At 49.2% G+C, this 23,770-nt stretch overlaps 11 protein-coding genes across 12 annotated transcripts; 5 read left to right on the top strand and 6 right to left on the bottom strand.

Annotated features, from left to right (window-relative positions):
- Positions 1 to 3: 3 nt before the first annotated feature.
- PV09_02426 (uncharacterized protein) lies at positions 4 to 776 on the top strand. The gene is made up of 3 exons (XM_016355465.1): positions 4 to 239; positions 295 to 397; positions 448 to 776. Exons 1-3 carry the CDS (start codon positions 119 to 121, stop codon positions 479 to 481), a joined length of 258 nt encoding a protein of 85 aa, XP_016216601.1. The 5' UTR covers positions 4 to 118; the 3' UTR covers positions 482 to 776.
- PV09_02427 lies at positions 539 to 2,441 on the bottom strand. Of its 2 annotated transcripts, XM_016355466.1 has the most exons (4): positions 2,268 to 2,441; positions 1,998 to 2,150; positions 1,579 to 1,946; positions 539 to 1,529 (listed from the first exon to the last, which is right to left on the bottom strand). In XM_016355466.1, the coding sequence occupies exons 1-4, from the start codon at positions 2,348 to 2,350 to the stop codon at positions 760 to 762; spliced, it is 1,374 nt and encodes a 457-aa protein (XP_016216602.1). In that variant the 5' UTR covers positions 2,351 to 2,441; the 3' UTR covers positions 539 to 759. The 2 variants fall into 2 exon arrangements, with proteins under 2 accessions (XP_016216602.1, XP_016216603.1); XM_016355467.1 differs by having other exon boundaries at positions 1,998 to 2,441.
- Positions 2,442 to 2,661: 220 nt separating this feature from the next.
- On the bottom strand, positions 2,662 to 3,705 carry PV09_02428 (uncharacterized protein). Its single transcript, XM_016355468.1, has one exon. It carries the CDS (start codon positions 3,504 to 3,506, stop codon positions 2,763 to 2,765), a length of 744 nt encoding a protein of 247 aa, XP_016216604.1. The 5' UTR covers positions 3,507 to 3,705; the 3' UTR covers positions 2,662 to 2,762.
- Positions 3,706 to 4,112: 407 nt separating this feature from the next.
- PV09_02429 (uncharacterized protein) lies at positions 4,113 to 6,162 on the top strand (the record flags this gene model as incomplete). Its single annotated transcript, XM_016355469.1, has 2 exons — positions 4,113 to 4,743; positions 4,795 to 6,162. 2 exons carry the CDS (start codon positions 4,113 to 4,115, stop codon positions 5,964 to 5,966), a joined length of 1,803 nt encoding a protein of 600 aa, XP_016216605.1. The 3' UTR covers positions 5,967 to 6,162.
- On the bottom strand, positions 6,162 to 8,513 carry PV09_02430 (uncharacterized protein; the record flags this gene model as incomplete). The annotated part of the gene is made up of 1 exon (XM_016355470.1): positions 6,162 to 8,513. The coding sequence occupies one exon, from the start codon at positions 8,511 to 8,513 to the stop codon at positions 6,162 to 6,164; it is 2,352 nt and encodes a 783-aa protein (XP_016216606.1).
- Positions 8,514 to 9,049: 536 nt separating this feature from the next.
- PV09_02431 (ubiquitin-conjugating enzyme variant MMS2) lies at positions 9,050 to 9,844 on the bottom strand (the record flags this gene model as incomplete). The annotated part of the gene is made up of 5 exons (XM_016355471.1): positions 9,050 to 9,110; positions 9,164 to 9,243; positions 9,459 to 9,584; positions 9,639 to 9,718; positions 9,772 to 9,844. 5 exons carry the CDS (start codon positions 9,842 to 9,844, stop codon positions 9,050 to 9,052), a joined length of 420 nt encoding a protein of 139 aa, XP_016216607.1.
- Positions 9,845 to 10,103: 259 nt separating this feature from the next.
- Positions 10,104 to 15,511, top strand: PV09_02432 (uncharacterized protein). Its single transcript, XM_016355472.1, has 4 exons — positions 10,104 to 10,249; positions 10,345 to 13,350; positions 13,394 to 13,812; positions 13,930 to 15,511. Exons 1-4 carry the CDS (start codon positions 10,172 to 10,174, stop codon positions 15,470 to 15,472), a joined length of 5,046 nt encoding a protein of 1,681 aa, XP_016216608.1. The 5' UTR covers positions 10,104 to 10,171; the 3' UTR covers positions 15,473 to 15,511.
- On the bottom strand, positions 15,342 to 16,822 carry PV09_02433 (uncharacterized protein). The gene is made up of 3 exons (XM_016355473.1): positions 16,202 to 16,822; positions 15,767 to 16,114; positions 15,342 to 15,712 (listed from the first exon to the last, which is right to left on the bottom strand). Exons 1-3 carry the CDS (start codon positions 16,562 to 16,564, stop codon positions 15,539 to 15,541), a joined length of 885 nt encoding a protein of 294 aa, XP_016216609.1. The 5' UTR covers positions 16,565 to 16,822; the 3' UTR covers positions 15,342 to 15,538.
- A 301-nt stretch (positions 16,823 to 17,123) lies between these two features.
- On the top strand, positions 17,124 to 18,946 carry PV09_02434 (uncharacterized protein). Its single transcript, XM_016355474.1, has 3 exons — positions 17,124 to 17,523; positions 17,584 to 18,062; positions 18,125 to 18,946. Exons 1-3 carry the CDS (start codon positions 17,341 to 17,343, stop codon positions 18,630 to 18,632), a joined length of 1,170 nt encoding a protein of 389 aa, XP_016216610.1. The 5' UTR covers positions 17,124 to 17,340; the 3' UTR covers positions 18,633 to 18,946.
- On the bottom strand, positions 18,638 to 19,684 carry PV09_02435 (uncharacterized protein). The gene is made up of 2 exons (XM_016355475.1): positions 18,723 to 19,684; positions 18,638 to 18,669 (listed from the first exon to the last, which is right to left on the bottom strand). The coding sequence occupies exon 1, from the start codon at positions 19,545 to 19,547 to the stop codon at positions 18,879 to 18,881; it is 669 nt and encodes a 222-aa protein (XP_016216611.1). The 5' UTR covers positions 19,548 to 19,684; the 3' UTR covers positions 18,638 to 18,669; positions 18,723 to 18,878.
- A 1,895-nt stretch (positions 19,685 to 21,579) lies between these two features.
- Positions 21,580 to 23,202, top strand: PV09_02436 (uncharacterized protein). The gene is made up of 2 exons (XM_016355476.1): positions 21,580 to 21,763; positions 21,818 to 23,202. The coding sequence occupies exons 1-2, from the start codon at positions 21,587 to 21,589 to the stop codon at positions 22,910 to 22,912; spliced, it is 1,272 nt and encodes a 423-aa protein (XP_016216612.1). The 5' UTR covers positions 21,580 to 21,586; the 3' UTR covers positions 22,913 to 23,202.
- The last annotated feature ends 568 nt before the right edge of the window (positions 23,203 to 23,770 follow it).

Below are 23,770 nucleotides of genomic sequence, written 5' to 3' on the forward strand. Positions count from 1 at the left end.
TGTCAGCCACCTGAGCATCGTCGAAACAGCTCTGAGCAGGCTCGACAACTCGACCATCGACAGCAACGCGCAAAGTTTTGAGCGGCACGAGTTAGAAGCGATACGCTTTACGGTAAAGATGTCGTCTTCAGCAGCAAAGGACAATAAGGCCACGTCGAATGAAACGCCAGCACCGGAACAGAAGAAGCCCACCGCCGCATTAGAAGAGGACGATGAGTTTGAGGACTTTCCGGCAGAAGGTCTGCGAGTTTTCCACTCTGCGCCACTAAAGGACTTGATCTGACTGCACAGTAGACTGGGCGGAAGAAGACACGGAGTTACCAAGCGGCAACTTACACCTGTGGGAAGAGAGCTGGGACGACGACGAGCAGAATGACGATTTCTCAAAGCAGCTGAAGTACACGCCCTCATCTTCTCCAATCTGAGAGATGTACTAACCCGTATCAGAGAGGAGTTGAAGAAGGTCGGTTCCGGAAAATGAATATAGACCATAAAAAGCGTGAGACAATGAATGCATCAACAAACACCATGACTGCAACATCCTGCCTCGAAGTCGGAGACGAGGAAATCAGGTCCAACAGAAGACATACTGGCAGACAGACACGGCAATCGTGAGGTGAAAAAAAGGATGGTATTCCTACCAATCTAAAGACGATAGCGTTATATATGTATATATATATATGTGTATGTCCTGTCACGCGAAGAGTACATCGGCCTGCAAAGTTTGTATCTATTTCATTTCTGTCCTAGTTCTCGCATTCACGACTTATTGGACAGGGCAGAAATACCTGGCAGTTCCTTGCCCTCGAGAAGCTCCAACGAGGCACCGCCGCCTGTGGAGACGTGGCTCAGCTTGTCCTCGACGCCATACTTGGCGGCCACGGTTGCAGTGTCACCACCACCTATGATGACGATCTTACCCTTTGCAGCAGCAGCCACCGCTGCATCCATAGTAGCCTTTGTGCCGTTGGCAAATTTGTCAAATTCGAACACGCCTGGAGGACCGTTCCACAGAATGGTCTGTGCCTCATCAATAGTCTCTTTGAACAGCTTGACACTCTTCTCTCCGCAATCCAAGCCCATCCAGCCATCTGGGATGCCCTCCTCGTCGGTCGCATAACCAGTAGCAGCGTCCTTGTCGAACTTATCCGCAGTCACGTAGTCCACAGGCAGGACAATCTTGACGTTGTTTTCCTTTGCCTTCTTAACCAGATCTGCCACAGTCTTGCTGCCCGCCTCGTCGAACAAGCTGTTGCCGATCTTGACATTTTCGAGTGTCTTCTTGAATGTGAATGCCATTCCGCCGCAGATGATCAAGCTGTCCACCTTACCGAGCAGATTGTCGATGAGTTGAATCTTATCAGAAACCTTAGCACCGCCGAGAATGGCGAGGAACGGGCGTTTAGGATTTTCAAGGGCCTGCGCGAAGTAGTCGAGTTCTTTCTTGACAAGGAAACCGGATGCTTTCTGGGGAACATCAATTCCGACCATGGAGCTGTGGGCTCGGTGGGCAGTTCCGAACGCGTCGTCTTTGGCAAGATCAGTGGAGGTTCCAGGCTGAAATTTCCTCGGACTTACTGATGTACACATCGGCGAGAGCAGTGAGACCTTTTCTGAAGGCATCGACGGCTGCTTTATCGGCCTTGACCTTCTTTCCTTCAGCATCTTTGCTACTGCCTTCTTCCTCGGGGTGGAATCGCAAGTTCTCCAGCAGAATGACCTGTCCATCTTTTGCCTCATTGACGGTCTTTTCGACCTCAGGACCGACGCAGTCGTTGCAGAAAATCACCTTTCTCCCCAGAAGCTTTTCCAGTTCGGGCACGACAGGCTTGAGCGAGTACTTCTCGTTCACTTTCCCGTCTGGCCGTCCAAGGTGTGACATCAAAGTCACGACAGATGCGCCATGCTCGATGAGGTATTTGATGCTGGGAAGGGCACCCACGATGCTGTCCAACGCAGTGAGCCCACTGGTCATGCCTGCGGTTGCAGAAACTTACCGCTGATTGTTGGTAATCTTCTTATCGGCATCCAATGGCACGTTGAAGTCAACACGCATTAACACCCTCTTCCCCTTGACGTCGACGTCCGTTATCGAAAGCTTGTTTGAGAGAGACATTTTGGTGGGGGCTAAGGGTGCGGGTTGTTGTCGACTGATTTTGTGGTTAGCAGCAAATCCGTCAAGGGCAGCGGAATGTATAGACGGAATGGAGATGCGAATGACACAATGACTGTGTCAAAAATTTTCTGTGAGCGATTTTAGCACGTACGGCGATCTGTATAGGTAGGCCAATGAAGCAATTGTGGCAGCACCAGCTCCAATGCCCAGAATGGTTGCTTTTGTTGGGGGCATCTCTGCTGCTGGGAGCTCTAGTGGTGGGCGACGTCAGGCGGCATGGCGGGGCAGCGCAGGGCAACGAGGCTCTTATTTACCACGATCTGGGCTGCCAGCCTCTGCCTCGGCGACATCTTCCGTGGTCGACAGTGTTCGTGTCCGGTTCACGGCGAATCGTATCCCTTCCGGTCTGTAAGGGAATTGATCTTCCAGTCTAGCAACGCTCGGTTGACAACGAGTAGGCATGATTTCGATATCGTCTGCAGCAGTCTCTCAGCATTGGGACCACGGCGCAAAGCTTGTCATTGCACTCTATTGTCGCAAAGCTATCGATAAAGCGTATTCCGTCCTCTCTAACGTATAAATGATCCAAACACCTGCGCAGCTGGACGTGCCAGAGCATGTTTTCATATAAATCCTTCTTCTCTGTCTACGTGTCGTCGAGGGAGTCAACCCGGTCCAGCACTGCGACGACGGCTTCACGTTGACGCACGAGGCCGTCTCTTACCACGGTCCCCATATTTAAATGCTCTCTACGGACCTCGTGGAACCCAGCTTTCTCGTAGAGACTCGATGCTGCTGTGTTTGCTGTGTCAACACGGACCTGAAAGTGTACCAGATGTCGACCTCGTGCAGCCGCTATGGACCGGCCCACAGAAACCGCCGCGTGCAAAGTTGCCTTCCCTATTCCCTGCTCGCGAAAGGCAGGCGCCACGTATACGCCATTCAGAACAAATGTGATCTTCTTCGATGGGCCGGGCTCGACGCTTGCGTCCGTTGTGGTTGTGATCGCGTGCCAAGGTGAGCGGGAGGCTGAGAGGCTCGCAAGCGCCTCCTCCGGAGGCTCCACCACCACCGTCGTTGACTGCCAGCTTGATTCGACAAGTGCTCGGATCATGGCAGAATCATCGTCTTTGTTTTTGACCTCCATACCACTGAATCTCTCAACGCCTACAACTGTAGTTGCACGGAGGCTGGACAGTCTATCGGCCCAAACACTGTCTTCAAATGCCTTTTCTCTCTCATACGTGGAAGCAAAGGCTTCTGGAGACTCTTTCAGGGAATTTAGGCGGAACCTTTTAGATTTTTCGACCAAAAGACTCCATAAACTTGCGTCACGGCAAGATTTTGGGATGACGATGAAGTCGGTGTTTGGCAAGCTCGTGAACTCCATGGCCGGGTGCTCGGCTGACCAGGTCAGGCGCGGTGTATCACGTCAAAAAAATTTTCTGTCTCGATGACTTCTAACTCAAGATCCTGTGTCACCGTGTGAAGAAGCCAAATGCGCAGATGGTGATGCTATCATTTCTCTCTAACGCGAGCAATACTACTGGATTCGTTGACTCATCACACGCCGCGCGCTGTGATAGATGCCTTTTCAAGTGTCGCATAGACGCTAAGCCGCAACGGGTAATTGTAAAGCCTTGCGGTTATGTCTGCGCTTCGCGGAATGCACTGAACACTGAGACATCCAGCATCACGTACCATTGTCCTTGTGATTTGCAGCTGGCACGGCAGCATCTTGAGGCTGAACCTGGCCCTTGTGACTTCTACTTCGATATGTCTGGCTTTTATGGCTTCGCGTACCCAGTCCTCGTTTTCAGCACGTCCAACGTTTCCTTCAACATAAGACCTGCAGAAGCTGTGTTCTCTTTTCGTATATTGAGTGTTTCCAACTGTCGCTACAGGCATCTGCTACAGAATCCGTTACTGCCTAAATGCTCCTACCTCCCTCACTGTATGCGGCAAAACAGACTAGAGCCTAGCTCTGCTCTACAAAATGGATAACTCACGTCCCGCGGAATACTATCGCGGCTTAGACCAGTGGTCGCTGAGCGAAGGAATGAAAGACTTTGATGACCCTGAGAACTATGATGAGCTTGCCAGGGCGGTCATGAGCGCTAGGAGCCGCAATTTCGTTCTCGACTTCGACGACGACCACGCGTGGTGTGGCTTTGACCTGGATGCTGAAGCAATATCCTCCTTGTTGAAATCGGAGCGCCCACCAGAGCTAAATACACGATGGATCAACATTTGGCTTCCTCATGAGCAAAAAGATGTCCTCGAGGTTCTAGCCAAGCATTACGACTTCACCCCTCGTTTACTGGGATTCATGCAATCAGCACCGTTAAAACAGCCTCGTTCCCTAACCAATAGCACTAAAACTAGCCTCTCCTCATTTTTCCATCGCTCGAGAAACTCGGCTGAATCACCAGCTTCGGACGAAAAGCCACTTGACAGGTCAAGCACGCTTAATTCGATTCTTGACCCAGGGTTGAATTCTAAGGAGCTTATTGGAATGGTGTATTCTAGTGGTGCGTCAACAAGCTCGGATTTTAGTGACAATCTGAATCCATACTTTCTTGCCAACGAGCTTTGGCATTACTCTTCCGTGGATTGGGGGCGAAAATGTAAGTCATCACAACATCTATGCAACGGATTTAGCTAAATGATAATTGTAGATCTGTGTATCGGATATAACACCATACATAACGTTCCGAGCAAAGGTCGAACAGAGCCAGCTGATGACGAACCCTCACACGAGGACCGACCATACGGCAAACGCGTCTGGAACTGGCTTGTGCTCTGTGAAGACCGCACTGTTATCTCAATTAGCGAAGATCCATATCCCACGCGTAATGGGATGCTTACTCAACATCAACAAGTGTCTCTCAACATAATCCGACGGAATCTCATCAATACCTTCCGTCAGCTTTCCAAGGCGCGAGATAGCAGCAGCGATCCGGCTCAAATGCAGCTTCCGCTTCGCAAGCGTTTGGGTGATAGCGAAGAAGAGGCTATACATCGCGCCACTGAAGTTCCGGGCATGCTCTTTTATTATCTATTTGACGACTGGTTGAACACGTACAGTCTAATTGCACGAAAAGAACATAGATATGCTCGAGAATTGAATGCACTACGTCTTCAGATGCTCAACAGAGCCATGCTCGCACATATTGAAAGGCTGCATCATATCGGCAGGCAACTGGCGGTTCTTAGACGAGTCTACCAGTCCTACGACATGATTATCGACCGAGTTTTAGAAAAACAAGAGGCCAGTCTAGCATCGCTCAAAAATTCGAAAGTCATAAGCGGATTGCAGTCTATGGAGCAGTCGGACACACTCCGGCCAACGGTGGCCCAGCTTGATGAGCACCATTTGCTAGGTGTATCTATTAGCTCTGCGGCGCGTGCTCGCTTTGCGAGACTCAAGCATCGCATCCGTCTGTATGCCCTAAACGAGATCAACGAATGCCTCGACCAGAAGGAGTCACTCGTCTTGATGAACTTCAACCTCATCGCTATCAAAGAGGCCTTCTCAGTGGAACGACTTACGGAGGTCACCCTCTTGTTAGCGAAGATCACCATGCTCTTCATGCCTGTCAGCTTGATGAGCGCCTACTTCGGGTGCCAGTTTGTTGATGCGCACTTCACTGTCGCCAGTTACTGGAAATGGTTCGCCGGAATCTTCGCCGCCAGCGTCGTTGGGCTGGCGATTTTCAGTCTGGCCAGCGGCAAGTTGCAGACGAAGATGCTGGTGAAACCGCTTGGTGCCAAAATCCGAGAAAAGGTCCACGATTGGACGATCAGGAAAAAGTTCCACGAAGTTGAAGACGAGGAAAAGATCTTTTAAGCTACGTTTCGTCTTTTGACGAGACTAGGCATCGAATTGTACGCCAATCACTTTAATATGCTTATCATCGAAGAACACTGCCGTATGAATAGGAGTTTATTTATACATTCGTAGATAGGAGAGACTAGCCATCCTGAGCCAATATCACATCCTATGTAATATACACAGAAGATTTCACATATTAAAATCATTAAGTCACTTTAACTGAACTTCCAAGCCGTTGCCGTCCTCTTTTATTTTGACCAAGGCGGTATCACCACTCTTCACCTTTCCCCTAATGATGCTGTCAGCAAGACTGTTTCCAATCTCCTTGCTGATCAGTCGGTTTAACGGTCTAGCACCGAATCTTGGGTCGTAGCCTCGGTCGCACAGCCAAGTCTTGACCTCGTCTGGAACCTCAAGGGTGATCCTGCGATCATCTAGCCTGCTCTGCAGCTCCCTGAGCCTGATGTCAACAATATCTCTAAGCGCAGTCTTGCTCAGACGGTTGAAGATGATGAATTCGTCTATGCGATTCAAAAATTCGGGTGGGTATGAGCGATGGACAATGTCCATGACGCTTTGCTTGATATGCGGCGCGATTTGCCCATCTGATGTGCTAACTTCGTGACTGGTATGCAGCTGATCCTCACCAAGGATGACGTCCGCGCCCAGGTTCGAAGTGAGGACGATAATAGTGTTCCTGAAATCCACCTTGTGGCCCTGCGCGTCTGTGAGGAATCCTTCGTCCAAAACTTGGAGCAGCAGCGCAGATATATCCCTATGACCCTTTTCAAATTCGTCGAAAAGTATGACTGCATAGGGCTTACGCCGGACTGCTTCAGTAAGTTGGCCTGCGTCTTCGTAGCCGACGTAGCCAGCGGGAGAGCCGATCAACCTCGACACGGTGTGCTTCTCCTGAAACTCGCTCATATCGAATCTAATGACTGCTTGCTCTGTAGAGAACAAGAAATTCGCCATCTTTTTGCACAACTCCGTCTTTCCCACACCAGTAGGACCAAGGAACATGAAACTAGCAAGTGGCCGATTTTCACCGCTCAAGCCTGCGCGCTGCATCCGCACAGCATTAGCAACTGCTGTCAGTGCTTCGTCTTGGCCTCGAATGGATTGACGAAGCGTCTCTTCCATGTTGACGAGCTTTTCGATTTCACCACTCATAAGCTTGGTCACGGGAATGCCAGTCGTGCGACTGACCACCGCAGCAATATCATCGGCCGTTACACTATCATGAAGCAGCGAATCCGATGTCCGCTCGCCGTCCTTAGGGAGCCTCTTCTGCAACTCGGGTATTGTTTGATACTGCAGTTCACCAGCTTTGGCAAAGTCGCCTTCACGACGAGCTTGCTCAAGGTCGAATCGGGCCTTTTCAATCTTGGCCTTTACCTCCTTGATTTCTTCAATCTCTTGACGTTCTTTCTCCCATTTCTCCATGAGGACACTGGCTTCGCTTTGTTTTTTCTTGAGCGTCTCCTCCAGCTTTTCGCGTCGCTCCTTGCTCACAATATCAGTCTCTTTCCGAAGTGACTCAAGTTCGATCTGGATGGTCATAATCTGCCTGTCCAACTCTTGTATGGCATCTGGTTTGCTCTCTTGTTGAAGTCGGAGTGCTGATGCGGCTTCATCCATCAGATCAATGGCTTTATCTGGTAGAAAGCGATCGCTGATGTAGCGATTGCTATACGTAGCGGCGGCAACGAGAGCTCCATCAGTAATTCGTACTCCATGGTGGACCTCGTATCTCTCCTTGATGCCACGAAGAATGCTGATCGTGTCCTGCACTGACGGCTCACCGACTAGAATTGGCTGAAACCTTCTTGCTAGTGCGACATCTTTCTCGATCTGCCTGTACTCGTTCAACGTTGTAGCACCACAGCACTGTAGCTCTCCACGCGAAAGAGCAGGCTTGAGAAGGTTACTTGCATCAATGCTGCCCTCGGCCTTGCCCAGCCCAAGCAGTGTATGAAGCTCGTCCACAAAGAGAATTACGCCTCCTTTCGCATCTTCAACCTCTTTCAAAACCCTTTTCAAACGTTCCTCGAAATCACCTCTAAACTTGGCTCCTGCAATCAACGATCCAAGATCTAGCGAAATGACACGCTTATCTTTGATCGAGTCCGGAACATCACCTCGAACGATCCGCTGCGCTAGACCTTCGAGAATAGCGGTCTTGCCAGTACCAGCCTGGCCAATGAGCACAGGGTTATTCTTCGTGCGCCGTGAAAGGACTTGTATCGTGCGCTGAATCTCAGAATCTCTGCCGATGACGGGGTCTAACTTTCCATCTCGTGCACGTTGTGTGAGATCTACACCGAACTCTTCAAGGGCGGGCTTTTCAGGTTCACCCCCAAGATTCATACGATGTGTACCGCCCGGAGGATGCGGTCGCCCATTGGCGTAGTGCCTCAGAGCGATCAACGGCCGGAAAACATTGATCGATGGCGAGGCGAGTCTTGCTTGAGGGACGATCAGTCTTGCTGAATGTGTCCGCGCAACACAGACGGAGGATGCTATCCGCCGAGTAGCTATGCGAGCTTTCGATGAAATCATTCTGCTTTATTGGTTATGGTGACAGAAGATACATGGCTGCGGCAAGTATATATGTGGGCAGAGCCAGAAGACAAAATACGGAAATGGCATGAACACGCTCGAAGCTTCATGAACTTCGAAGCTAGAGCCACATTCCATCTTGTGCTCTATCGATAGGCTAAACTTGCCCCACCTATGTCAACTAGGGTCTAAAAGAGTTGCTCCAGCACCTTGACTTCATCCATCCTAAGAATGCGAAATGTATATCTTTCGCGAGACGTTGGGACAACAATCACTGGTTGATCGTCTTTACTTCATCCGGAATGTCAGCGTAGTAATTAGCTACAGAACTTAGGCTTATCGCATTTTACAAGGAGTTGCGTGCTGAAGCTATCCATTTCTCATGCCTCTCAGTGTGCAATATTGAGCATCTGCTTGTTCAGCACATGTTACAAAGTCACGATGAACTGTTAGTTGCTGACATGAACTCGTAGAGCATGATGTCCCACCACAACACGAGCCCATTTCGGCCAGAATTCTGACAAGGAAACTCTTGATCAGAAGGTGGTTCCTTCTGGTGGCTGTGGGAGCTTCTTGTGCTGGGGCAGTGCCATATATCTGGTTAATTCGTGAGTTGGAAGACTAATGTGTTAATTTGAGTGCAGACAAACCTTCGCAACTCGATCAATATAGTCTCCATTGTGAAATCTCTCTTCCACTGGACTAGACACGGAAGTTTTGTTGGGTCAACCTAGCATGTGCATTAGACTTTAACCTCGCTGTGCACGTGAATGAATATAGTAGCAAGAGCCGCCTAGCATAGTAGTCGGAGGGTGGGGAACATGGTCAAGAGGAAGTTATTGGCGCCTCCTGTCAAGCTACCTAACCTGCTTTCATAAACACAGGCCAGTTGGACATATTTCACAGATAAACGTGTTGCGGTACTGCCAAAGAAAACCCTCATACCTTGCCGGTCTTGCTGTCGACACATGGGAGATTGATTTTAGTTATAAAGGTAACTTCAGGAGGAACGTCTGGGTAATTGTCACCACAGTGTATTCGCAAACTGTAGATACGGTTCTCGTGTGCGCTCTGTATCTCTTTTTTCAGGATCATACTCTCATATAGCGGATGAGGGGAGCGTACGTGAGGAGGACCAAGAATTGTGCCATTCCAGTTTGTCATAAGCAGGTCGTCACCGTCATCTAGGCCATAGGAACAAGCCTCTGTTTCTTGTTAGATTCCACGATACATTTATATGAGCATGTTTCTCACATACCAGCACCCAAGCCTTTCTCGCCTTTCTCCAGCTCTTCGAGCAATCTGAAGTTGCGGGGCACTTTGGCGCCCATGTTTTTCACGTGAAGCCGGGAAGAGGAGTACTCGATTTTATGAGTGAAGTTCTAGTCTATGCTCTTGAGAACGGCCACAAGCCGAAGGAGAAATTCTCAACAGTGCAGGAAGTAATTGCCGTACGTTCATTAGATTGCACCTGGTGCATTGAGTATGATCAATTATGTAAGCTTTTTTCACCTTAGGCTACAAGGCTGATAGGCTGTCCATTGCTTCTGTCCAGAACCCGACACGCGTTCTTTAAGTATTGGGATGCGGAATGCAATAAACTTCGCTTAAATCATGATATTTGATCTTTGAGACGACTATGCAAAGTAGTTGCGAAAATGTCTGCTCAGCTCCTGGTTGCAGATTTGAATAGTCTTATATCTGACAGCAAACGAAAGCTGCCGGACTTGCGCCAGGTATGTGAGATGAGATTACCAACCCAAGCCTCTTAAACATTCGCCAATTTTTAGACCTTCACAAAGGAGCAGAGCTGTAATTGATTCGTGTGTAGGCTGCCGAAAAGTCACTTTCTGATTTAAAGGCTCTGCCAACAACGTCGGATAGTCAATTAGCTGCTGACCTCTCTCGACGCCCCCATTTCATTGAGCCGTTCTTAGCAGCATGCAGGTCCAAGAACTCCAAATTCGCTGCTACAGGCGTGAGCTCTCTGCAACGGCTGGCTGTTCTGAGTGCCCTGCCCAAGACTCGTTTAAGGGAAGTGCTTGATGCTATCCAAGACTGCAGTAATCTGGCGCAAGATGTTCAATTGAAGATCTTGCAAATTTTGCCCACTATACTGCAGAACTATGCTGAAGACGTACGAGGCGAATTGCTTTTTAGTCTGCTTCAAACATGTTCTACTTTGCAGAGTTCAAAGACCACAGCCGTAAGTAGCACGGCTGCGGCAACTTTCCAGCAAGTTCTTTCCGCACTCTTCGAAGAGCTCCAACGAGAAGACCTGAAATTAGTGGAGACACCCATTTCAGCAGAAGCTCCAGGCTTGGAAGGCGTAGCACAGCTTCGTCCCGTGGCGCATGACGCCGTGCGCGTACTACAGGATTTGTGTTTACTTGCGGAAGGCGGCAAACCTACCACCATTCGGTTGTCTCCATTACCAGAGACCAGCAGCCTCGAACTCGTTGAGTCGATCTTGGCCAACTATTCTGAAGTGGTGTCTGCCCATACAGAATTGGCCTATGTGCTGAAGTCCGTCTTGCTTCCTTATCTTATCAATGCTTTCCAGGAGAAACGCCCTTTCGCCGTCACTGTAAGGATTAGTCGTCTGTTATACATGGTTGTGAGAAACCATAATCACTTGTTTCCTGAAGAATGTGGGCGGATTTTAGAATGCTTCAATCACTTGCTAGACCAGAACGAGGCGCAAGGCAGTTGGAAGCGTGTAATATCTCTTGAGATTTATCGAGGAATATTTACGGAACCATCATTGGTGCTGCATCTATACTCCATTTGCGATGAACAGCCGAATGGAAAACCCATTTTTCGATCTTGTACCGCCAGCTTCGTCCGCTTGGCGTCTGAAAAGCCAGCACTTATTGGCCTCAGCCAGCAGTCCACAATTCCAATAGGAAACTATTTCCAACGAGATTCAGCAAATGACTTATCAGGCGATACATCTGGAACCGGAGCAGACGTTGAAGGCACGGCTGGAGTCAGCAGCTCAGCAGTACCGGGTATCAGCAATCAGTGGAGTTCGGTTCGATCACCATTCATAGACCAACTTGATAAGACTGATCCTCCTACAATACCCGATACATATCCCTATAGCCTCGTGCTTCTCTGTCTCAACAATCTCTCAGATAGTCTTGCAAAGTTCGTACTACCGCTGACTGTTCAACACAGCGGGAAATCAAAAAAACGCAGCAAGCAGAAACCGACCGATGGCGAAGCCGGATTCGCAAAGTCGAGAATCAGTGGCGAAACAGAAAGTCACAGCGTTCAAAGAACACCATCATTGAAGAAACGCAACGTCCCTGTAAACCCTTTAGAGGTTGACTCACACTATGCTCGCAAAGACATCAAATCAGCGGCGGCTCTGATAGATCAGTGCTGGCCCGCAATTCTCGCTACTTGCTCCACTTTCTTTTACGCAGCCTTAGATTCGGACCACTACCGAGCACTTGTTCGCTCTTTTCAGAAATTTGCACAAGTAGCAGGTCTACTTAGAATGTCAACGCCGAGGGATGCTTTTTTGACTACCCTTGGCAAGGCTGCTGTTCCTGCCCACGTTGTAGCGACCCTCTTTACTGCGACAACCGCGACATCAACACAAAGCCCCAGCCTTCTGAGATCAGCGACAGGCTTGCTCAATGTGGAAAATTTGGTCAACCAAGCATCAACCCTTTTGCCTGATCGTGGACGTCGGTCATCACTCGACGGCATGGAAAACGCGCTCAGCTCAAGAAATTTGTTGTGTCTCCGTGCTCTACTTAATCTTGCTATCGCTTTAGGACCGACGCTTGATGGGGCATGGAGTATCATCTTTGAAACTCTTCAACAAGCAGATAAAATAATCTCAACTATAAACCTTCGGCCAATGTCACGAGATGCTCGTTCTAATCTACAAGGACAGGCGCAGTCTCAAGTTGATGTTTCGTCAGTTCAATCCCAAGTCATCTCATCTGAAATAGCGGCAATCCAAGCTGCTGTCTCGCGGCTGTTCGACAGCACCGCTGATTTTCCCAATGAAAATTTTATGCACCTCCTCAAAGCCTTGTGTATCTTCGTGGATCCACAGCAGGACCCTTCCAGCGATACAAGATCACCACCGCCAACTCCGAGCGGTGGGCACAGGCGAGTCTCGAGTTTTGCGGGTGTATCGACCAGATTGGATACTGTGGAAAAAGATTTTGTTTTCGCTCTTTCGAAAATAAGAGAGTTGGTCACCGCCAATATTGATAGATTCATCAACTATCCACCTGCAGAGAGTGGCTTGCAGCTTTTTGTTTCAACCATCAGAACAGTAGCGACACATTCGGAGAATCCAAGCACAGCACGTCTGCTAGCTGCGGAGCTCCTAAGCCGTTTAACGCGAGACATTATCTCTGTCGTCAATGATGAGGAACTGGAACATCGAGATGAGATCCGCTTAAGAGCGCTCTCTGCGTTATCGAATGTTTGCGTCGAGCTTGATGGGCTTGCCGAGACTTCGGGAACTAGGGATGACACGAGCAACGAAGTCCATTCAATCGTATTGGAAACCCTTCGAGCCATTGTTGAACAAATCGGCGAGAATCTGATCAGCGGCTGGGACATTGTTTTTGAGATCATTTGCACAGCGTTTACTCAATCGACTCAAGCTGAGGTGTCTGGTTCGAACATTTCTGTTCAGAATACCCCAGAGATGAAAACAATAGCCTTAGGAAGATCAGCATTCGGTTCTGTTCAACTCATATGTTCGGATTTTTTAAGTTCAGTACCTGATTCCAGTCTGCTCACTTTGATTGATACCATCCACCGTTTTGCTGCGCAGCACCTAGATTTGAACATGTCTTTGACGGTAAGTCAGACGCCCGATTTTCGCCAGCCGCTGACAACTGCAGGCGGCGACTTTGTTCTGGAACATTTCAGATCTACTTTACAATCGCTTGGATGTTAAAAGCTTGGATGAATTTGCGAGGGTGGCTGGTTCCACCAACAGCAGCGCAATTTCTCGTGCGAGTACAAGCACATTACCCTCATTATGGATTCATCTCTTATCACGCATCTCCTTAGCTGCTGGAGATTCACGTGAAGAAGTACGAACGGGAGCGATTTCCACACTGATTCGAATCTTTGACAACCATGGCGATGACTTGTCAGCAAACGCCTGGCAGCTTGTACTTCAATCGATATTGCTCCAAGTAGTCGAGAATGACGCAAGATCTTTCACTAAGTTTTCCCGGAGTGAGGTTGCCGAAGTAAACGGAAGAGTTGCTACATCAAAATTGGTTCTTGAAGGCGTTGCAAAGTTGGTTTCCACGTAAGTCAATACGCACTTTCCGTATATACATATTCTTTCCATCTTCTAATATAAGCGTCTTTTCCTGGGAAACGTGACCATCATTTTGGAAGGTATTTCTAAGCTAATGAAATACAGCTATATAGATGCCATTGCGACCTGCCCCAATTTCTTAGCCATTTGGACCTCAATTACCAGCTCTCTTTCTTGTTACCTATTGCATGGGCATTTTGCGGTCGACCAAGCCGTGTTTGACGCTATCACCACCGTTTTGGCTGCAGTTAACATGTCTGAGAAAATAGGAGGCCAAGGTATTCAACAGGTAACGTGTATTTGGGCGGGCTACAGTCCGACAGATGACGCTCCTGGAGACTCAAACCAAGATGCTTTTCAATCATATGTGCGTTCTCTACGTCACATATATAGACTCAGCGCCCAAACAGTCACTGCTGAAGTAATTACAGGAATTGTTGGCAAGCTTCGGCATATAATTCAAACATCAGGGTCCTCTCTGTATACCAGTGATAAGGACTCGATGACAAAACTGCAGAAAGAAGTCTTGGATGTAGTTCGTCTACTCCGCACAGACCTTGATGGCGCACCGTCCTGCATCATTTCACTTTACACCAGTTTCATCGCCTTGCCATTTAGCGACTACGCTTCTGGCAAGGGTCGACCAACTTTTATTGCCCTTGCAAAGGCGTCGATGGACCATGCTTCGGTTTTTGCATCAGAGAATATTGAAAGAAAAGAACTGTTCAGACGAGAACTACTAAATTTGCTGATAGCCCTGGAGACTCCCATTCGACTCAAGTATTCTTGGGATCTACAGGGCAAAAAACCCGTGCTGTGGCAAAAAGCAACATCCACGGCTCTGAGTATACTCGAAATTGTTATTCCACGACTTGGAACTGCTGGCGTGGGAGAAGAGCAGTTCCAGAAATATTGGGATGTGGCTATAGCAATCGGCAAGGGCATAGTGTCTGCTCGGCTCGAAGAAGTCTCGGAAAATGCTCTGATCTTTGAAGACGAGGAGTTTGATGTGGACGCATTGCAGAGATTGACCAAGATCATCATTCCTGCCCTTGGATCCAACCAAATTCCAGATTCCAAACGCCGAATGTTCGCTCGAGCTTTATTCAGCAGCTCCATAATCCACCCACCCGAATTCGATGAATTTCTAGACCTTGAGAGTGAGCCTCTCAAGGATCTTTATCATGTTCGCTTCGGACGAACATACAATCCAGAAGCTACACAGCGACAAACAATGGCCTATCGGTGCTTGGGCGATCTCATTTCATTGGTCTCCGCGAAAGACTCCAGCCCTGAGCACATCAAACTCGCGCAAGCTGCTGCGCCTTACCTTATTCTTCGCACAGCAATCCCCCTGCGCCTATACATTGCTGATCATCCTTTACGCGGTCGCTATATGCCTCTTCCCTCAAGTCAAAGGCAGGAGCTACTATTCATATTGAAAAAGGTACGAGAACTGGACAGTGAGCCCAAGGCAATTCCGGAAACGGAAAGTCTGAAAACACAGAGCAAGCGGCACTTAGTTCGCATATATCCACTAGTAGTGAAGGCGATAGAAGTTGAAGGGCGACGAGCCAAGCCGGATGAAGAGTTGCTGGAGGAATTACGAGCCGTGCTTGAGGCTGTTGGTCAGGAGTTCATGCTTTAAGCCAGAACTTAGCAATATATTCATTCGTATTCAGACACAGGGATAGACCCGTTATTTCTCTTCCTATCATTTATATTTGGTCGCCATCTCCAGCAAAGCCTCTTCGACCTCAGCGGGATTTGTTGCGTTCAAGTAGTGACCACCGTTTTCTAAGATTCGTAACTTCGTTTCCCTGGAGTTCTTGAACAGCTTCAGTTGCTCCCCAGGCACCTGGGTACCGTATGGCACATCCTTGGTTCCCTAAATAACTCAAATCAGCAAACCACTTTCAAGGCGGAGGTTTGGTAAACAAACCTGAAGCCAGTACACAGGACATTCAACGTCGGGAAGTCGGCCAAGCAGCCCGTCCCTTTCCAAAAGACAAAGGAGTGCCATCTTTGCCTTCTTCCGACCAGCGTCGCCTTGATAAACGCTCTTGAGAGTATTGTTCCAGAATTGAGTTGTCTCTTCAGTTACCCCGCCAGCAAAGCCCATGCTACTTACCATACCGCACCAGACGTCGTCGATGACGAAGTTTGGGTCCGGAACGAACCATTTCTCAAGAAAAGGGGTTAGCATTGGCTTAGGGTCCCAACATCCTTTGGTTCGAGAATCAGAAGACTCGTAGTCCAACGAGGTGCCAAGCAAGAGCAGGCCGAGAATCTAAAGATGTAAACATTAATACAGCCACACGGTGGGAAATTTGCGGTACCGATCGCAGACAACAAAGACACATATACTTGGGCTTACTTTTTTGGGCGCGAGCAGGGCCATGCGAGTTACGATCCAGCCACCCTGGCTTGTCCCCAATGCAAACGCCTTCTCTATCCCCAATTTTTCCATCACCTGCAAGGCCATGATTGCCGAATCCCAATAGGTGAAGTGCTCGGTGGGACAGCTGGTGGCGCCATGGCCCAAGGGTTCGATAGCTAACAAGTTCACGGCATTCGCAATGGGTTTACTATCGAATTGGTCATTGTACAAGGAGACGGTCATGCACATGGAATTGATAAGCACGAAGGTGGGCTTTGCGGGATCGAAGGGCTCAGAAAGTCGATATCCAGCTTTGATTCCACCAAGATGCGGAACCTCGACGGTGTGAGAAGCTGCCATGGCGAATGGATGAACGAGTAGTCCTCAAAACAAGATGTCAAAGAAAGCGAGTGATTTAGATCGTCGCGAAATTCTCGACTGTAAGTACCGACTACACGGTGATAACAAGCTCCCTTTATGGCTCGTGCGATCTGCAGGTCCTTGTTTCTGTCGTCTCAAACGCTAAGGGGGGAGGGACGTGATGCACGCAGGTGGACCGTGGTGTTCTTCGTTCGGCGCAGTAGAACAAAACGCCCAGTTCACCGAAAGAGCCTGTCTCGCGATTTGGTAATGAAGAAAGGCGGTTTCCGCGCAATAAGGGGGGACCCCATGCAAAGCAGAGCTGCGCTAGATAGCTCGCCTCGGATAGCGTCCATCGGGAGCGGGTGGACGCTGTCTAGCCCGGCCGTTTACGGAGTCCACCAACGCCGTCTGCATGCCTGGCCAAAGAAATCCATGACTCGTTTCTCACTTGTGGTTAGGCATGACCGAAGCATGCACACTAGGCTTTGTCGTTCGGCTCGGAGCCGGCTCTTAAAAGATCTTCGTCGCACCCCGGCCCGCCATGTACGTTAAACATCAATTTCAGACGATCTTCACGGCAACGCTCCACTTTTGCACTGGGCACAACGAATAAGCGGCCAGCGAGGGTCCTGGACAGATGCGTTTCACCTTTGAGAGCGAATATTGTCCGTGAAGAAGCTGCTACTGGATATATTCACTCAGCGTCGCCACCGTCGTTTTCGTTAACGAGACTGCTACCGTCGAAAAATGCTCAGAGCCGACGTCTCGCGGCCATGATTTCACTTCACCAGACGCTTGCGAGAAGAGCGAACGAAGAAAACCTTCAGCCATGGACTGTCAGAGTGGTTGCGTCCATGACCGCTTTGGCAACGACCGCCGTTCTTTTGAGGTTCTGCAGTCGATATCTCAAACGGGCACCGCTGTGGTGGGATGATGGGATGGTTTTGTTTTCATTGGTATGCAGAACGGCTGGCTCTTACGTTTCTTTCCGCTGCTTACATGCTGTCTTCTTGTAGCTCTGGAACTACTGCGTGGTTGGGTTCATATTCGCCATGTACTACAGTGGCATGGGAATTCACGCTAGTCAAGTGCCCATGAACGATATTGTCATGATGGCAAAATGGCTGCTTGTTGCAGAGATCCTTTACGCATGGAATCTGTGCTGGACCAAGATCGCCGTATTGCTCATGTACTACCGAATCTTTCACTTCAGTTTCTTCAAGCGTATGGCCTACGGAGTTGGCGGGTTCGTTATCATATGGGGAATCACCATCACTTTCCTGTTTATTTTCATCTGTGTACCGGTGCAGAAGATCTGGTACCCCCAATTGCCAGGTCACTGCGTCAATCAAGTTGGCACTTGGGTCGCGAACGCAACGTCCACGATCTTGACGGACCTGATCATCTTGCTATTGCCAATTCGAGAGCTGTGGAAGCTGCAGCTTAAGAAGTTCGAGAAGGTTGCCTTGACACTGACGTTCAGTCTGGGCTTTTTGTACGCATCCTCACTTTCCAGCGACTCCTAACGTATCATCTCAAGTGCTAACCAATCTCTAGTGTGGTTTTTGCCTCGGCGTACAGATTCTCAGTTCTCTTCTCATACACTTCAAAGGACCCGACCTATACGCTCGCCCCGACTGTCGGCTGGACGTCTATTGAAATGTCCGCAGGCATTGTCTCCGCATGTCTTCCTGTTATGCGACCGATAATTCAATTTGTTGCCAAAAAACTCGGCCTGGACGGTTCTATGTTTCTGAGCAATCCTTTACCTGGTATGTCTAAATCGTCGAAAAGACATTCGTCGAAGCGATCGGGGACAGGCACAGACGTGGAATTGAGCCGATCATTGACAAAGAAGGACAATGCCAGCAGCTGGCTGGAGGACCAAGACTCCGAGAGTTTAGTTCCACCTGCGAACGTGAAGCTACGGCCTGACCACGGATTCGAATTCCGCGTGACGAGTAGCCACACGAACGGAGATTTTGATCTTTCCGACAACTACGGCAAGGTAGACCACCGCATCATGGTAACGACAGACTTCAGCCACACTACCAATAAGATCTGAGCGACCGCATTTTGGGAGGAGATTGTGAGCGTTGTTGCTTCGGCTAAGGTTAGACGAGAATTGCAAGCATATATGCCAGTTGCAACCTACAGGCTTCAAAGCTTGTTGTGGACATGTCATCTCTGCGCGATGGAAGCGTACGAAAATAGAACTCGAATGTAGACGCAAATGCCAACGCCGTCTGCCAGATTCAATTTGATAGCCATACCCCAAATTAGTGCGGGAGCAAATCCGGCCCGTAGGGCATCAAGTTTGTTCCCCCAAATACTTCGCAACGCGATCGTCAGTATAGAATATTTCATGCAATCTTTTGGTACGCCTCTCGCCCTCTTCGTGTAGCTTTCTCAGCGCTTTCGGGTCTAAGCCCTGAGGGCCCTTCTGTACTTTTGCGCTGGAACCTTTCGGCGTCACGCTCCTACTTCTGTCGCCTATGCCTGCCTTGTCCTTTTTCTCTAGAGCACGAAGAGGCTGTAAGATGCCTTCCCCTTGCATGCCAAGTCCCTTTCTACTGTCCGGATCCCAGCCTTGAGACTCGAGATATGCGAGACCCTTTCTCGAACGGTCGATAGAACTCGGGGGATGAATGTGTGCTAGCGCAGCTTGATGTGCCAGACTTGTGTGGTGCTCAACACTCTGCGCATCTTCCAACGGCAGATTGCAAGTGTCGCATCTGGCGGCCTGCTGGCCTTGTTTGTGTTCATGGGTGGCAGCGTCTTCCAGTGGAGTGGGGGGCTTATCTAGTACTAGCGCGAGGTACGAGTTTGCGATGTCTTCCCCTGAACGCATTTGAGCATGGTTTGATGTCTCAAGAGTGCCTGCAGAGACGAACTTGATGCCTTTTTTTTTCAAGCCCGAACCATACGGTGCTGGACCAGCAAGGGGAATCGTGTACTCGTCATCTGAATCTTCGGCCATGATGCTTCTTCAAGGATTCGGGCACGTCCACGTACAGCTTGTCGTGGTGAAGCAGTTGCAACTGTCGTTCAGGTTCACAGAAGATGGCCTTGCAATTTGGCTAACTCCGAGCTTAGTCCGGCCCAAGCTGGTGGATCCTTACTTGGGTTGTCGAAGAACCCCTCCGCCTCGCATTTAATTGATCAGTTCACAGACCAGCAGGTGATCTCGAATAGGTATATGTTACCGCGGAACGTTCATCACCGAAGATAAATCAGGAGTAATCATTTATCAGGGCATGTGTGTAAGATGAGCTTTGTGAGCAGCTACGCTTTGTTCTACTGTTTCGGTGGACATTCTTATGCAACCGACCCATCGCATCCGAAAACAGCAGAGACAACCATGTCGCAGTTTTTCGCTTTGAATTTTCCCAAGCGATAGCACTTAAGTATGGACTACGCTGGATTCTAGATGGAGTAGATCGCTGGCGGCCATCTCATCCAAGACCCACGCTTTATCCGTCTCCATCACACCGTCTGGCAGAAGTCTTTACAGGAACAAAAACTGGACGCGTTCTTTGCTGGCAATAAGTTGCTGGATTTGCAATATTGTGACGAAGTTGACGCATTGATGAGACATGAGTGTCAAGCATCAAAGGCTCCACAAGGAGATATGCCCTCAAGTTGTCTAGTTTGGAGCTCAATACCTGAGCAAATCATCACCGCCCAAGGTGTTGACTCCACTGTATTCGGGTGGATGGCACGGAGACTACGTCACACCTAGAATAATCTTTTGCAAGCTGCGAATTCTCGCCAAGTTCAACGACAGCGAGTTTTCTCGTCCGCCCACGGTCGAATTTAGAGCTAGTTGTGTGGAGAAGCAGGCTTCGGCTTCTAGAACGCCTGACCAGTAGAAGGGAACACCCTAGAATGGATACAGATGGCGCAGAACTAAGGCTTCGGCAGGCTTCGGCACCAAGGCTCTGAGAAGCCATAAAAAATCCCATCACTACACGTGATCACCTCATTCTCTGGTGCAACCTGCAAAGAGCACTACTAAGCCAACGAGTGGAAGGATATCGAAGTCGAAGATGGCGTATCACCGTGACTTGTCGCCAATCGCACCACGCACGAGCTTTGTATCCAAGCTGCCGCTGCTCTACGCACCTGCATTGGAGCACTGAAGAAAATATCTGAAGACCACCCAACCACCGACGTCGTGCTGCGCGAGGCTTGTTGGCGAAACGAAAGTTTCGTATTCTTTCGCAACTATTAGATACTATGGGCAAGGAGGCGGTGCTCTTTCCGTAGCATGCGTTGACGGCTTTGTATTTTGATGGCATCCACTTAGGGCCTGGTGAGCCTACAATCCCAAATCCTGAGAGACGAGATACACGTTTGCTTCGGCCGGTCTTGTAATCCGTCCAGAGCTGGTCTTATGTTTAGGAGCTAGACTTGACTGGACATCCAAGCTCCTTTCCAATTTAAGGTCTCGTTAGTTGAGATTTAATGGACACCTGACATCGCATGAGCAGCCAGAGGGACATCTAATGCAGATTAGGCGTCTACAGGTGACGTTCCTCGCCTACTTGCTTTCGATGCCACATTGTAGTCATGTTTTAGTATCGTCAGTTGCATATCGCCTGCTGGAGATCCAAAGGTGTATAAATAAACACATAGAATCAGATAGGTTGATGGATAGAATCGCTGTACGATGAGAAGATAATTTCAAAAAGGAAATGGGTTGACTGTATTGTTCGACAATGGGATTCTTGAGACAGTTCAGCTTGTGCCTCTATCGAACGCACCAAGACCTCTTTTGCGATCAAATTCAAAAATGTGATTTCGGAGCCAACAAGATCAACAACCATCCGTAGAGGAAGCCGTTAAGACACGCGTGATCACATGGTGCTGAGATCGTACTAGATTCCTTTACAGTTCTCACAATCGGGTTCTTCGTAGCGCCCCTGTCATAATTTTGCCCCTTGCCTCTTTCGGTTGTGAGCCGCCTACGTTGCGAAAAGTGGCTTGATTCCTTAGAACTTGCAAGCAGGCATCAAAATGCCGATTCCGATCATTTCAAAGGTTCTTACCGATGGAGTTGATTCCATACCGTGGTTATGGACGGTCATCAAGGTTGTGCCATGGCTGATCGCCATTTATGCCTTGAAGACATACTTCGGTGGTGCCTCTAACCGTTCAGAGAGACTGATGCGATCGAAAGTCGTGATGATAACCGTGAGCTCCTCCCTTGGACGAATGTGCCTTGTTGGCTCTCTAACAAAACGACAGGGAGGAACATCCGGCATAGGTGCGATCGTGGCGAGGGAATTGGCGATGCGGGGAGCTCAGATCGTGCTTCTCACGCATGCTCCGTTGGCGGATCCGTTTCTTGTGGACTTTATCATGGATCTACGAGCCTCGACGAGTAATGAATTGATCACTGCGGAGCATGTGGATTTGTCGTCGCTACACAGCATACGTCTATTTGCAACGAAGTGGATAGATAATGCTCCGCCTCGTCGACTTGACATGATCATCTTGTGCGCCAACACTCAAACGCCACCAGGCGGAGAACCAACTACCACGGAGGATGGCATGGAATCGAGCTGGGGTATCAACTACATAGCCAATTTTCATTTACTCAGCATTCTGTCGCCTGCTATCCGAGCGCAGCCACCGGACCGAGACGTGAGAATTTTGGTGGGCATGTGCAGTTCGTACATGGGAGGATCGCTCGACGAGCTTTCATCCATGCTGGGAAATGCCAGTGGTGAAAAGAACAAGAAGAAGACCGCCAAGCCAGCGAAGACAGCACTTCCAACAGACATCGCACCGTTTCGGTCCGGCAGCGCGTTCGCAAATTCCAAATTCGCGCTGTTCACGTTCGTCAATGCGTTCCAAAAGCATCTAACTGCCTATCAGCGCCCGGATAAGCAGCCTAACAACGCCCGAGTGTTTATAGTCGACCCAGGATGGACACGCACACCAGGTATGCTGCGCTATCTGACTGCTGGCAGTCTTTGGGGCCTCGGGATCTACCTTATCATGTGGCCATTCTGGTGGCTGGTGCTCAAGAGTCCCTACCAAGGCGCCCAGAGCTTCCTGTTTGCCGCAATGGAGGAGACTCTCCTGCAAACAGATGGTGGCGTCTTCATCAAAGAGTGTCGGCCAAGACGAGTGCTAAAGCCCGAGGTAGAGGATGAGAACTTTCAGAAAGTCCTCTGGGAAGAGAGTGACAAGATGGTAACGTTTTTTGAAACAGAAAGTGCGATGAGGAGAGCGGTCGAGAGGAAGAGTAAGGACGGCGCGGAGGCCGTGAGCGGAATAAAAGGTCAACAAGCGAAAACTCCAGGCTCGCGAAGGAGTCGGAAACAGATATCGTAGCACAGACTTGTTAGGTCACCTGGCATCTCATACCGAGCTCTACGTTTGATGTAAGACCTCCCTTTTGAAAACTACAGTCGCCGAACGTCATCTTCATTGATGTTTAGCGTTATTCTTTCGCTTCAGAAGAAGCGAACTCAGGCGTCAAGTACGTGTCTCTGAGTCTAAGCAAGCGACACTAGAGACGAGCCGTCACATAAGCATATAGATGTAGAACAGAGTTGATTCAGTTCCCAATGATGACAGTCAAATTGGTTTTGAGTGGTCTTGCTGCTAATTCATCGTTGGTCACACGAATGAAATACAATGACTTGGCAGCAGCAGGCTGTCTTCTGAGTTGCTATCGGGCTCTTGCTCGCCTTTGGCATTCCATTTGAAAACGCCCTGGTCATGGCTATGCTCTCGTCGATCCTGGCCTTCGCCGTAGAGTTCGTTAGAATCCGTGGAAGATTGATACGTGTCGACTTCAAGCACAGTCGAAGTGTGGCATGCCAATGTTTTCTTGAGAAGTTTACGACGTCCGAGAAGGGGCAGTCTCGATCACTAGCTCGGATGTGAGTATAGCAATGAGCCTTTGATGCCAATGCTGAGCTTTGATAATTGACATCTGTTGGATTCAAGTTTGCACTGCAGCGAAACCAGTGTGCCTCCCTGAGTCGAACCATAATCGTCAGTCACTACAATGTGGTCAACATGGGGAAGACAGTAAAATACGCTGATAACGAGCAAGAAAGGAATAGACGTGGATGAAGGGCGGGAATGGCCGTGCAGGTTTACAAATTTTGTCGCAATGTGGTTTAGCATCGGAGGCTCGTCTGCGTCTCCGACGCCCAAGTGGATCCCGGCAGTTGAAAAAAG

The sequence above is a fragment of the Verruconis gallopava genome (genome assembly GCF_000836295.1).
Source record: "Verruconis gallopava strain CBS 43764 unplaced genomic scaffold supercont1.6, whole genome shotgun sequence".
In the NCBI taxonomy this organism is placed as follows: domain Eukaryota; kingdom Fungi; phylum Ascomycota; class Dothideomycetes; order Venturiales; family Sympoventuriaceae; genus Verruconis; species Verruconis gallopava.

Excerpts from the sequence above, each read along its gene's own strand:
- PV09_02426 (XM_016355465.1), top strand. The coding sequence starts at position 119 with ATGTCGTCTTCAGCAGCAAAGGACAATAAGGCCACGTCGAATGAAACG. Across the intron at positions 240-294 it reads TGAGGACTTTCCGGCAGAAG|ACTGGGCGGAAGAAGACACG; the intron begins GTCTGCGAGTTT and ends ACTGCACAGTAG. Across the intron at positions 398-447 it reads GATTTCTCAAAGCAGCTGAA|AGAGGAGTTGAAGAAGGTCG; the intron begins GTACACGCCCTC and ends AACCCGTATCAG.
- PV09_02427 (XM_016355466.1), bottom strand. The coding sequence starts at position 2,350 with ATGCCCCCAACAAAAGCAACCATTCTGGGCATTGGAGCTGGTGCTGCC. Across the intron at positions 2,151-2,267 it reads GCCTACCTATACAGATCGCC|TCGACAACAACCCGCACCCT; the intron begins GTACGTGCTAAA and ends CCACAAAATCAG. Across the intron at positions 1,530-1,578 it reads TCTCGCCGATGTGTACATCA|ACGACGCGTTCGGAACTGCC; the intron begins GTAAGTCCGAGG and ends ATCTTGCCAAAG.
- PV09_02428 (XM_016355468.1), bottom strand. The coding sequence starts at position 3,506 with ATGGAGTTCACGAGCTTGCCAAACACCGACTTCATCGTCATCCCAAAA.
- PV09_02432 (XM_016355472.1), top strand. The coding sequence starts at position 10,172 with ATGTCTGCTCAGCTCCTGGTTGCAGATTTGAATAGTCTTATATCTGAC. Across the intron at positions 13,351-13,393 it reads ATTTGAACATGTCTTTGACG|GCGGCGACTTTGTTCTGGAA; the intron begins GTAAGTCAGACG and ends TGACAACTGCAG. Across the intron at positions 13,813-13,929 it reads GTTGCAAAGTTGGTTTCCAC|CTATATAGATGCCATTGCGA; the intron begins GTAAGTCAATAC and ends AATGAAATACAG.
- PV09_02433 (XM_016355473.1), bottom strand. The coding sequence starts at position 16,564 with ATGGCAGCTTCTCACACCGTCGAGGTTCCGCATCTTGGTGGAATCAAA. Across the intron at positions 16,115-16,201 it reads CCCTGCTCGCGCCCAAAAAA|ATTCTCGGCCTGCTCTTGCT; the intron begins GTAAGCCCAAGT and ends TTACATCTTTAG. Across the intron at positions 15,713-15,766 it reads GTCCTGTGTACTGGCTTCAG|GGAACCAAGGATGTGCCATA; the intron begins GTTTGTTTACCA and ends TGAGTTATTTAG.
- PV09_02434 (XM_016355474.1), top strand. The coding sequence starts at position 17,341 with ATGATTTCACTTCACCAGACGCTTGCGAGAAGAGCGAACGAAGAAAAC. Across the intron at positions 17,524-17,583 it reads GGATGGTTTTGTTTTCATTG|CTCTGGAACTACTGCGTGGT; the intron begins GTATGCAGAACG and ends GTCTTCTTGTAG. Across the intron at positions 18,063-18,124 it reads ACGTTCAGTCTGGGCTTTTT|TGTGGTTTTTGCCTCGGCGT; the intron begins GTACGCATCCTC and ends ACCAATCTCTAG.
- PV09_02435 (XM_016355475.1), bottom strand. The coding sequence starts at position 19,547 with ATGGCCGAAGATTCAGATGACGAGTACACGATTCCCCTTGCTGGTCCA.
- PV09_02436 (XM_016355476.1), top strand. The coding sequence starts at position 21,587 with ATGCCGATTCCGATCATTTCAAAGGTTCTTACCGATGGAGTTGATTCC. Across the intron at positions 21,764-21,817 it reads CGAAAGTCGTGATGATAACC|GGAGGAACATCCGGCATAGG; the intron begins GTGAGCTCCTCC and ends ACAAAACGACAG.